This window comes from Rhynchophorus ferrugineus, unplaced genomic scaffold, assembly GCF_030347505.1.
Source record: "Rhynchophorus ferrugineus isolate W39M unplaced genomic scaffold, kcgeb_rfMv2 rfM6, whole genome shotgun sequence".
Taxonomy (NCBI): Eukaryota; Metazoa; Arthropoda; class Insecta; order Coleoptera; family Curculionidae; genus Rhynchophorus; species Rhynchophorus ferrugineus.
Window position 1 is genome coordinate 42755749 of NW_027472585.1, and position 12543 is coordinate 42768291.

At 33.1% G+C, this 12543-nt stretch overlaps 1 protein-coding gene and 1 long non-coding RNA gene across 3 annotated transcripts; one reads left to right on the forward strand and one right to left on the reverse strand.

Moving 5' to 3' along the window:
- Positions 1-63: 63 nt before the first annotated feature.
- Zcchc7 (Zinc finger CCHC-type containing 7) lies at positions 64-10585 on the forward strand. The gene is made up of 11 exons (XM_076406796.1): positions 64-249; positions 373-607; positions 669-2183; positions 2242-2442; positions 2512-2709; positions 3229-3456; positions 4067-4261; positions 4329-4496; positions 6512-6711; positions 6764-6901; positions 9354-10585. Exons 1-11 carry the CDS (start codon positions 244-246, stop codon positions 10404-10406), a joined length of 4137 nt encoding a protein of 1378 aa, XP_076262911.1. The 5' UTR covers positions 64-243; the 3' UTR covers positions 10407-10585.
- On the reverse strand, positions 5506-8927 carry LOC143197962 (uncharacterized). 2 transcript variants are annotated; one of them, XR_013006117.1, is made up of 3 exons: positions 8787-8927; positions 8594-8738; positions 5506-5626 (listed from the first exon to the last, which is right to left on the reverse strand). It is a non-coding gene; the product is annotated as an uncharacterized LOC143197962 (long non-coding RNA). The 2 variants fall into 2 exon arrangements; XR_013006116.1 differs by lacking the exon at positions 5506-5626 and adding an exon at positions 5642-5781.
- Positions 10586-12543: the final 1958 nt, after the last annotated feature.

A 12543-nucleotide genomic window follows, 5' to 3' on the forward strand; every position in this document is an offset into this window, starting at 1 on the left:
ATAAAATTATAACGATTTTATCTTCGATAATTTCAAATACTCCATATTCCTGCAAAGATGCATGTGTCGTTTAACCTACGTCAACTACAGATTACATGTTTTGAATAATCTTAACCTCACAAAGTTGAAATTTGGGATTATGATATTTTGGAAAAAAGTGTAGTCAAGGATTCGAAATTTTAATACTAATGTACAATTAGTTGAGCGAAAAGAAAGCAAATTTGTATATTTAACAACTCTAGTATGTTGGTAAGGAACAACAGTAGTAATACTATGCGACATATTTATAAATGATTACAGTGAATCTCTCGTATCTTCAAAGTTTTTTTTTATTTCAACACCAATGTTATTTAGTTTACCGTGTTTCTTTAGACAGATGAAACAATTGATGAGGATTTAGAAGCCTTGTTGTATGCTCAAGTATACTATGGAAAATCTAATGACCCTATGACCAATGAAAATGAAAATGATGTAAATATACTAGCAAGTAGTGACTCTAATAACAGTCAGGCTGTAGAACCAGAAGTTGTTAATAATAGGCGAAAGAATCCAACAAGATATTTTGCTAATAAACAAACTACACAAGTTAACAGATTATATAATATAGGTAATCTATACTAAGTTAATAATAACCAAATAAAATTAATTAATATGCTTACTCATTGTAGATTCAGGTCGCTCTTCAGGACAAGAAACTGTCAGAAATTCTCCAATAGGTCAAAGTATACTAATGGTTCAAAATAGTGATCAAAACAAAACACAATCATATGGTGAAATAAACCCCTCGCCTACCCCATCAAACAGATATGAAGGTAGTTATGTGGATCGTCAGTTACAAAGCTATCAACCTTCACCTTCTTATATGAATAATATTATTATTAACCAATATATTTATCCTTCAAAAAAATTTGAGGAGTTCCAAAAAAAATTAGATTATTATCAAGAAAAGTTACCATGGAATAGGCCCTGTAGGAGATTTCTAAGAAATTTGCAGGAAGGAAAATTAACTGAGAACAGATTTTTTAAAATTATGCAGAAGAGATTGCATAAGTATCTGTTAAGAACAAAACAGAATCAACCAACTCCGGTGGAAGTAATTTGCTTGAATAGCAGTGATGATTCTGACGTTGAAATAGTAGATGTTAATGTGACACCAAAAAACACTTCAGAGACTTCTGCTGCTCCTGCTACGATAGATAAGGGATCCATTGACAAAATGGAGAAAGAAGAAAAACTTGAGGAAAATGACGAAAGTGATGAAATTATTTATATACCGCCTCCGCCAGTGCCCATCATAAATCTGGACGAGAGCGATTCCGAGAATGCTGACCATTCTAATGGCAAAATCGCCACTGAAGCAACGCAAAAATTACCTCAAGACATAGACGATGCCTCAAATGATTTTCTAGCTAATGAAGCGAACTGTTCTACGGAAAATTTTAACTTCAGTTTACATGGATCAGAATTTCAAAATTCAGATTTCGCACGACCCATTAATCCGACTGACGTATATGAAACAGAAAGCAGTACTAGCACGTCCGAATTCAAAGATACAAGCAGAAATTTTAGTAACACAGTAAAAACGATTGTGTTTAGCGAAGTTGAGTTTCCAAAAGATGATGTCTTCACTGAAAATAATTTAGAAAAGTTTGGCGAAATGATTACACCTAAGAGACCGGACAGATTGGAAAAGCACAAGTCCGACGACAGCTCTGAAAGTGATTGTTCTACATCGGACGCTCATCAAAATTTGCCGGCTTTAACTCCAATAAATAACGAACATTCGATAAACAATCGAAATTTAACAGAATCACTTGATGCCAAAAGCACTCAAAGTTCCAACAAGAAAAGAAATATTGGTCAAATCGAGATACCTGTTACTCCGAAGGTAAAAAGTAAAAAAAGAAAAAAATCATCCAAAACAGACCTGAACAATCCAAATACGACAATTAATAATGAAGACTGGCAAGTGTCCGCTTCTTCAACACCAAAAACAAAAGAAAAAGGTGATTCAATAAAAAAGAAAAAAAGAGTTTCGAAAAAGAAGAGTGAGAAAAATAAATTGAAATCTGGGTCTAAAAATTATGATGCAACTGACAACAATGAGCATTTATATTATAGTGCAGACACTCAATTTGACGCACAGAGCGAGACAGTAGCAAATTCATTGATGGATACTGAAGGTAAGAGCTTTCTAAAATAGAGCGGACATATATAATAATATTAATAATAATATTTTAGAGCATACTAAAAAGAAAAGTAAAAAAAGAAAATCAAAATCTATAGATGGCACTTTGTTTGATACGCAAAAAATAGAATTGTCTAAAATGTCTCAAGAAGAGAACAATGCTAACTTAAGTAATAATGAGGAAACTGTCAAAATTAATGTAACCCAAGAAGATGAAGTACCAAAAGAATTTCAAAATTATTTAGGGGGAAACGGTACTTAAATAAATTGATCTACTGATTATGAAATATTCCTTATATGTGACTATTTTATTTATATTTCAGATGATACAGAGGAGATAGATAGCAGCACTAGGAAACGCAATAAAAAGAAAAAACAAAAACTGTCTGAAACTTGTCTTTCTACCGAAGTTCAACCTAAAGATATGGATTTCGAATACAGTCAGAGTACCGTCGTTAATACTACCATTTCAATTCAAAATCAAGAGTGCAATAGAGATGAATTAATTTCAACGCCAACAGGTAAGGTACAGTCTATTCAAAATATCAGTGAACTCGCGTTATGATGAGAACTCATTATAAATAATTATAATTTATTGCCTATTGCAGTTTGTAAATTCGTATTAATACTAGACAATATTTTCTTTCTCATTTTACTCTAGTTTAATGCTTTCGAACAAGTAACCGAAACAGCCTGCAAAAGTCGTTCGGTTGTCAAATATCTGCAAAATTCTTTAAAACATTTGTGATAATAAGAGATTATAAACCGGCAAATGTTGTTTTTGCGCTTTGCTTGTTTTGATGCATCTGAAATGGTTGCTTAATGTTTATGTTGAAAATGCCAAGGCCACATAAATAGTCAGAAACAGATAACGTTAAATTAACTAAAATGTTAAATGCGGCAACATTGCGACGTTTTGACGTTATAAATTGAGATGGCGTAAGTTCGCTGCTCCTTTGGATCGGCTTACGGCTGTTATAGTTATTTTTTTTATAAGAGGGAGCTTAGGTAAATAATGAAAAATTCTTATTTTATGTTAGTGGAGAAGGAATTAGTTGGTGGAAGTGTAACTGGAGTAAACGATAATGAGGGAGAACACTTGAAAGAACCGGAAAAAAATACTTGTATAGATGAAAGTCCTCAACCGTTTATATCGTTGTATGAGCAAGAATTACTTGAAAATAGTTCCACCTATCTTCCAAACCAGGAAGAATTAGCTGATAATGTCAATGCATCAGTAAGTGTTCCTGATTCAAATAAGAAAGAAGGTAAGTCAAATCAGCTTAATATATAATATAGGTAAAAAAAACTACGAATTAATGTTGAGGTTTTTTTGTAAATTCAAAACTGTGTCGAATATAATTATATATATTATTAACGAATCACAGTAATATTTTTATCATCATTCTGGCAATGTTTGAATTCAAGTGTAGAGACCTTTTCGGATATATAAATATAAAATTTGGAAGGACCAGTATCTGAGAAATACAGAATACGAATAATATACTGGGATAGATTCTCGAATTTTATAGTTTTCTCAGGCTTTGCAATATGTAGCTGAGTGTCTCCGTTAATGATCTTAGTGTTCGATTACATATTGATAGCTAGGTGTATCAGGGAGCGACCAATTTTAAAAGATTTCTCTTCCAATCATCTTCTTTATTTGTTTTTTCAAGCTGTGTTGGCTTGTGAAAATTGTGTGTCATTGTCAATGCACCACTTTTTACTCAAAAGAATGTTGTGAGTAATAATATGATTACTTTACCTCATAAAAACACAGTTCATATGTTTGTAAAATAACATATTGAAACGAATCAATCAACAGCAGGAAATAAATACTTCACCTATTTTCTTTTCTTCTGTATTCTTATATTTTAGGTCATAATCCAACAAATGAAAAGAATGTTATTGAGATACAAGATGATCACACTTCATTGGATTTTACTAATGAACCTAGTCCTGTTTTAAAAATTTGTAGAAGCTATAACACGGAAAGCTCGGACCAAAGGGAAGCAGTAGGAGAAAGTGTCAATTATCGCATTAATGCGGATGATTACATTATCATCGATGAAGGTAATGTTTTTTTAACAGCGCAGTAAAACTAATTATTGCATTATATATATATTTACATTTCTTTCAGTTGAGTCGGTTTCTTCCAAAGAGGTTTTTGTAATAGATTCCGATTCGAACGACGATATTCAAACTTTTGAGGGTCTCGGGGACAATTTACAGTTGGCAAACACGTCTCGGGATGTTTATACGGAATTTAAGGAGTTCGACATCGAATTTTTACACCGCAAGATGTCGAGTAAGTAGACCTTTGATCTCTATTAATTATAATAGGTGTGAAAAGTAATCCGGGCTTTAAAAAATTGATTATTTTAACGCTCATCTAATACACATAATAGGGGGAAGGGAGGCACGATGTCGGAAAACTTGATAAATCAGGAAAGTCATTACTAGTGATCCCTTTGTAGCCCAAATTCAACCACAGTTTCATCAGGTTTCTCTAATAATAGAGTAAAGGGAATAATTTAAAAACGATATGTACTAAAACTTGTTTTCACAGTATTTTCAATAAAACCTCAGAAATGTATTTGATGTATAACATTAATTAAAATAACTATATCAAAAACTAACTCACTCACTTTTTTAAGTAGTGTTTAATTAAATCCAATTTCTATTAAGTTTCAATAATCAGCCAAGTACTGATAAGTTTAAATTACTACACCACTGAGCATTATAATAAAATATCATGAGTAAGATTATTTTCAGATGATTTCATGATCTTTCTTTACTTTTATGTAAAAAAAAACATTAATAGGGAATAATAAATGAAGTAATACATGTTTATATATTAAAACAGAAATTATATTAATAAAACAATTAATAACCAACACAATTAGATGATTTATTTTTTACAATTTGGAAATGTATATTAAAGGAATATATTTACAATCATTAAATTAACTATTGATTTTTGCAAAACTTAGAATCTAAAAAGTAAATAAACAAAATGATCAATACAAAGTTCAAACAATAAAATATCATATAGTCAAATATCTTATTAATCATTAAATATCTTAATATTTACCTTAATATCTTAATATTTATATATTCTGTTTGTTCTATTTATGCAAATTATGTTGTTAGTTTCATTTTAACTGCTGCATATTTTCATTACTTCATTTATGTATCCATATAGCCTTTAACCGCATTTCTTACCTAAAATATATATTGCAAAAACAATAAGTACAACAGGCTAATTAAAATAATAATTTATTTACCTGAGTTTTTAAATAAAATTGCATCATTATTTTTTTGTTTATTCCACTCTTCGATCTCATCTTTGCCTATAGCTCATCTTCAATTTGCCTTCTATGGCTTTCTTTTATCTACTGCTTTCTACTTTCTTACGTCCCACGTGGGAACTAACAACTGACCAAAAAATGGGGAATTAAAATTCTATGGAGCTATTTTATCATTCTTAATATTATTGGCAACATTCATTTTAAGTCTTGATACATAAATTAACATATTTATTACCAATATTCGGTCAGTACCTTGTTAGGAAATACATTTACTAAAGAAACCTGAAATGGAAAGAAGTTAATACCAGTAAAATTGCTTGCCATAACTCTTCATAGTTCCAACAATAGAGGAATTACCCAAAACAACACAAAATTGTAAATAGCATCGCTTAAAATTAAATAAAATCCTTTAATAATGTTTTTACACACTCACTTTTAGTTTTATTATCGATTCAAATGTCAAATTTAGAGATTTGTCTTCCGATTCAAAATTTTAGTGCATAATGTTGCCAGATTTTGATTTTAAAAATTAGAGGTCCGTAATTGATTTATATATGTACAACTGAAACGGGGAATTATCTACCGTATAAGAGTCGGAGCTGGCAGCACAGATCTGACCGCTGTTCCTGGTTGCTTGATTTGGGCGAATTTCGTTTCATTGGAATTTACTTATTCATAGCGCATATTACGCACAAATTTTAATCGTAAAACTTTTTCTTAGATATAAGCTTTAATTGTGCCAAATTTCAGGTGCCCCTGTTTTCCATGTTCGCTAAGCCGTTTAATAAATAAAGTGTTTGATTTTTTCATTTGTTCGAATGATTACAGGCGCAAAAAACTTGATTATGTACGCCATATAATGGATAAAGGTCGAAGCTTCAGAAATTCAAAAAGGAACAAAATTCTTTATAAAATGTCCATAATAAATAAAAATAACCCGGAATCTCACTCTAAAATAAGTTTCCGAGGTTCCTTTACATCTTACATTTCGCAGTAATTCGTCATTTTTCAGATGATCCATCGAAATGGGAAATCCTACCCACCGATAAATTTAGATCGCCCATCTATTCGAACGGGCCTCGATGCAACAGATGTAGGCAGCGCGGACATGTCGGGATTAAATGTCCCAACAGACCTGCGCTTCCCAACTGTTCCCTCTGCGGTCATTCTGGACATTATGAGCCCCGATGCCCCAACAAAATATGCTTTACCGTAAATATCCGCCAACATATAATAACGACGTTTTTATCCCTTGATTTTTTAGTGTGGCAATCCGGGGAATTTTTCCACGGTCTGCTGTTTTAAATGTGTGAAGAACCTGAGGGAAACTTGCCCCATTTGCACGATCCATGGCCATACCAGCAGTCATTGTCCTGATTTATGGAGGAGGTACCATTTAACGGTAAGAGACATATACTCTTTTTCATCATTATTATAAAGAAAAGTGAACTAATTTTGATGGATTTTTGTTATACCATACGGTGGTATTCTCAGTTAAGGTTCTTCGAAAACAAAGACTCGAATGTATTTTTTTAGTTAACCACATCATTCAGCTTTTATTTACGAAGAATTGTAAGTTTCGAAAATAATTTGATGACTTATTTCGAAGTTAAACAAGGAAAATGAAACTTCTTGCAAATGGTATTTTGCTATTTACATTTAAGCAAATGGTATATCAGGTCTATAAATTACTTTACAAGGATTCACAGCAGCATGGCGTTATTGTATTAAACCATATCGGATACGTTTGTAACCAACTTCATACTACCACTTCAACCATAACCACTTTCAACTTCGTCAGCATGCAGCTCTGTTGATTACATAGCGATAAGCATTGCTAATTAATCGTATAATTTTTGTTTTGGGTGCGTTGGATTACTAGTTGGTTTGATTTTTTAGTGCTACCACATATTTGCACCTCATAGGTCCAAGTTGGCTTTGTATATTTAACTCATTCTGCTTGAGAAATCGAGCATCAGTCAAGTGATATAATTAGGTTTTCTCATTTCGCTGCAATGCAAAATTAACATAGACAGACTTGGAGCTATTAAGCTGTATTTTCTAGTCCATATGTAGGTCTTTTTGACCGCTACTTGTACTTTTTCTACAGCCTTAGACAGAGATATATCTTTTGCCATGATAACTGTGTTGTTGGTAAATGTTCCAAGTACTGTTTCTGTTGTTGTTGGAGTATCAGTAATATAGAGTACATACAGAAGTGATCCCAAAACACTACCCTGTGGAACTCCAGTCGAAATAGGTTTAAGTGTTGAGTATGCCCCTTCATGCGAGACTCTCAAGAATTTTCTTTCGAAAAAATACTTTCGATATTTCTTTTCTTCAAAAGCTTCACTATCCTCAGTTACTCTTGTGTCGATTTTCGAGTGGTGATTTCGTAATCAAAACTAGAAATCTAATATTTCTATAAATGGTTTAATACGTTTTAACAGCAGTTTCTTAAACAATTTTAGTATCTCAGGTAGTAGCGAAATAGGCCTATAAAATACAACTTATTCTACCAGTTTACTAGGTTTTATTAACCATAATTGTTCGAGAAGCTTTAAGGCATTCCCGAGTGATGAGTGCTTTTCGTGGCAGCTCTTTTAATAACCCAGGTGAAATATTAATTCCAGGAGCTTTATTAGGGTTGAAGTTGTCAATTACATCGGGTTGATGAAATTTTTCAGTGCATTGAATTTGTACCGAGTAAATCACATTTGCGAGAAGTTTTACTTAATTACTTCAATTAGAAGAGAAATACGGCTGAAGGAATTAAATTCTAATGATAGGGCTTTACCTTGACAAAAAGTTACGCCGTCTGTGGTAAATCCCTCTTTATTATTTCACCATTCTAGTATTTTATAGAAACTGATGGAGTTTTTGCTATACAAGGTGTATTCCATAGTTAACATGATTTCATAATGTTTCTGTTGATATTAGTGCAGAATATATTGGTTTTTGGTGTTGTAATTAATAACATTTGTTTACATATAAACATACCACGTAAATGTATACATTAAACCAACAATTTTTGTTACATTTCTGTTTAAATAAGGTTTTTATCACTAAAGTGAAATAAAAAGCAGTGAAATACCTGAATCTTCTTCGCTCCTTTCTGGAAGATATATCATTCCAAGTTAAACTGTGTAACATAATTTCCTCCCGGAAGCAGAACTCCAGATTGAGAAGCTTTCTACCCCGTGGCCGTAGAAAGCCATTTACCTCGGTCCCCGTTTCGACTGCAGGTTCCAGTAATCAATCCAAATCCAACACACTATCCACGTTACTCAAAGCCCCGTGGTCTATGATGAACGTCAACATTCACCTAGAGTTAGGTCATCATGCTAAATGTAAGGTTCTCCCTTGGCATCCTACATAATCCCACCGACAAATGCGACAATTCCAATAGTAACTTAGGGTCCCAGTCACCTGTAAATCTCTATTAACCCGAACATAAGCCAAAGTCCATTTGGATCTAGCGGGTCACTTTAATAAAGGAAAAAAACCTGAGTTACCGATTTCTATTTCACCCCATATTTGCTATTTGAGAGTAGAGCATACAGACAATGTGGAAAAAGAACTCAGTAGGTCTCATGCATCTCATGACCCTGATTTTGACGAAAATCATGATTTAATTGGGCCAGTTTCATACGTAATCTTGATTTGTAACATGAGAAGGCGGAACTTATCAGGCGGGCTATTGATTGACGATCTCAAATCAAAGTGAGCGTATTCGTTTTCTTTCTTAGGTTGGTAATAAGTTAATTTTTCTCTCTATTTGGAATGCGCCTTGTATTATCCGATTTAAATTTGATATGTCGTTTTTTAATTACTGTTTCATCATTTGTTGTTAGACTGAGGATGGCCCAATAGTAAAACCCCCCTATAAATCTGAATTCAAGCCGCGATATAGACAATGGTGCTCAGGATGTGCTTCGCAGGGACACCTAGAATTTGAATGCAACAGTTATAGATGGAATAGGGAATATCCCGCGACGTCCACGCAAATTTTTAGTTATGATGATGTCTATCCGAATAGACGCGCGTCAGAATCTCCGAGAAGGCAAAGTGGGGGACGAGAACAGTCATTCACCGAGTCCGATCACACAGCACGAACGAGGCTTTCGGATAACATAAACTCGAGTCAGAATATCGTCGGAGATGGCGGCGCTAATCAGAGTCTAGTGACATCGACAAAAAGCAGGCGGAAATCTGGCAAGAAACCTAAACTAAATCCCCTTTCGATAATCGACAACCAAAACAAGTCCCCTTCATCCTTCAAGCACTACGAGAGCGTCTGGAATCCGTATTCCGTCTTTAACTCCAACATTTCCAAATCCGATCAAAACGCATCAGCGAGCAACCAGATGAACATACAACCAACCGACGATTTTATCCCGCTTGAGTATCCGCAATTGTTCGGCTGTACGTCAGAAAACAACTGTAATACAGAATCTACAAACAAAAATCATAAACCGAATATGGTGGAGCCATCTATAATACATAGATTTAAGACATGCCCAATGCCAACTTTGAAACGATTCATCGATGGTGAACTAAACAGACTCTCCGAAGTGGACATGGACGCTAAGTTGTATAAAAAGAAGGTTTATTTGATCGAGAACCTGAATAAGATAGCGATCAAAAACAAGTCTATAAAGAAACAGTTGTACAGTCTGTACAAGAAACTAAACATGTTTCTGTTCGGGGTTACGTTTCTTGGCGATGGAAAACGGCATCTTGATTATCTCAAGAATTTTTTGTACAACTATGAGACTGGCGATTTAAAACCGGCCAAAAGGGAATCACTGTTGGACGCCTACAGTTATATATTCGGGGGCAAGCATTATAATTTCAATTACAAACATCATTTGAATAATGCGATGTTTAGGAGGTACAGAAATTGAGACTTTTGATCGGAAAGTCGATTTCAAATGCTTTTTGAAAACGGTGTCTTGATTGTGCGATGAAGCACGATTTAAACTTGAATTAAACATGTAAGACGTTCTAGTACTCAAGTACTACTTTCTGTTAGATGTAAGTTTGCAGTTTTGTATAAATAAATAGTTGTTTTGTATGTATTAAATCTTATTTCAATTATTTAACTTATCCCTTAGTTGGTATACCTTTTTTTGTATCGTGACCGATATTATGAGCTCACATTTGACCTCATTATAAAAGTTATAAAAAATTTAAAAAAGCAAGTCAATCAAAACATCTGGAAGAAATAAAGTTAGTTGCTATATGGTTTAAAGTTTAACTGTACTGGTGAGAAGAGCTGGCTATTGTGAAGTGGATCGTAGTTAGCAGAGAAATGCCAAATACTCTCTCTCATAAGTGATTTTGATGTTTACGACATAATTCACGTCTTCAAGTGCTAGACATTTTATATAGCCCTTCCAATAAAACCAATGCGCGTCATCAACACCGTCGAACATATTGAACACATAAAATCCCTTTTATACTCGGAGCGGTCTTTTGCTTCTCATTTTACTAATTACAATTACTCTAGTTAAAAAGAGACAGAATGATGTCTGATGTGTCCGAACAGGTAACCAAATCGGTCTATATAATTCTATCTGTGTTGGTACTGATCGATGCTGTTTATATATATATATATATATATATATATATATATATATATATATATATATATATATATATATATATATATATATGTAAATATAATGAGACAACTCTAAGCTACATACGTGACTAATTAATTGTAGTTTATGTCCTTCAATAAATATGCATTAGATGTACTATAGGGTTAAAATAAATTATTTGTTATAACTTTATTTTTATTTCATTATTTTATCTACATTAGTATTTTGTTGTCGGGAATCAAAATAAACGAAAACTTAAATCTCGTGCGGCAACGTTGCATTATACATTTTAACGCGCATTGGCTGTTCTATTAGGCGGCACGGGGTGGAACTTTGGAAACGGTCTGGCCGTTTGTAATATTGACGTTTTTGTCAAATTTGGCTTTTACTATCTATAAACATTTTTGAAAAATTAATTTGTATGAGTAATATCACTTCACTACATAGTATAAAACAAAGTCGCCTTTTCTGTCCCTATATCCCTATGTGCGCTTAAATCTTTAAAACTACGCAACGGATTTTGATGCGGTTTTTTTCAATAGATAGAGTGATTCAAGAGGAAGGTTTATATGTATAATACATGCATAATATACTAAGGCAACATTGCTAATTTTAGAGGTTTCTAACGTGATGTCGTAAATTAACCTATTTTTTTAGGCTTATTTAGCAATTAGCAAAAACGCTGCCTAACCCTACGAGTTAGATCAAATTAATGTACTACAGTATTGTACACCATAAAAAGGTCTACAAAAAAGTCCGCGATAGTATATGTTTATCTTTTAGGGATAACCCACATTAACCTTTTTTATTGTTTACTTTTTACGTGAGAAAATGGCTTATTTACGAAGCTATTTTAAGCAATACGGCATTAATCCTTATCGAATTAAGTACCTTAAATACAGTGTGCAATTAATATAGATCAATATGGTTCCTTACAGCATGTAAATTAAACAAATATTTTCGGAGATATTACAAATTTAAAATTTGCGTTTAAAAATGTGTAATGTAATAAAAATTGTATGAATTTAGATATTCCAAAGATAGCAGGAAATCTTCATAGTAAGTATAGGGGAAGAGGAATTGTTTTACTCCAAATTTAATGCGTGCAGGCCAAGGGCAGTAATGAATGAACCAAAAATACTGGATCGATTTTAATCATGTTTTCATTGAGTGACATAGGCATATATATTTTATGCCCGTGCAAAGTCGGAGCAGGCCGCTATGTTTTTATATACAACGTTCATATTTTTTCTGTATTGTATTTATTTTAGTATCAGCATTGCACCCGTGCGAAGCCGGGGCGGGTCGCTAGTAATTCAATAAAACCGTATCATCATTAAGCAAGTTGATGGTATGTGCTTGAATTTTAACAAACCGTTAATTTCACTCTAATGGTATAAAACTGGCCTGTGACGTTCTTCGCCCAGAAATCCTAGAT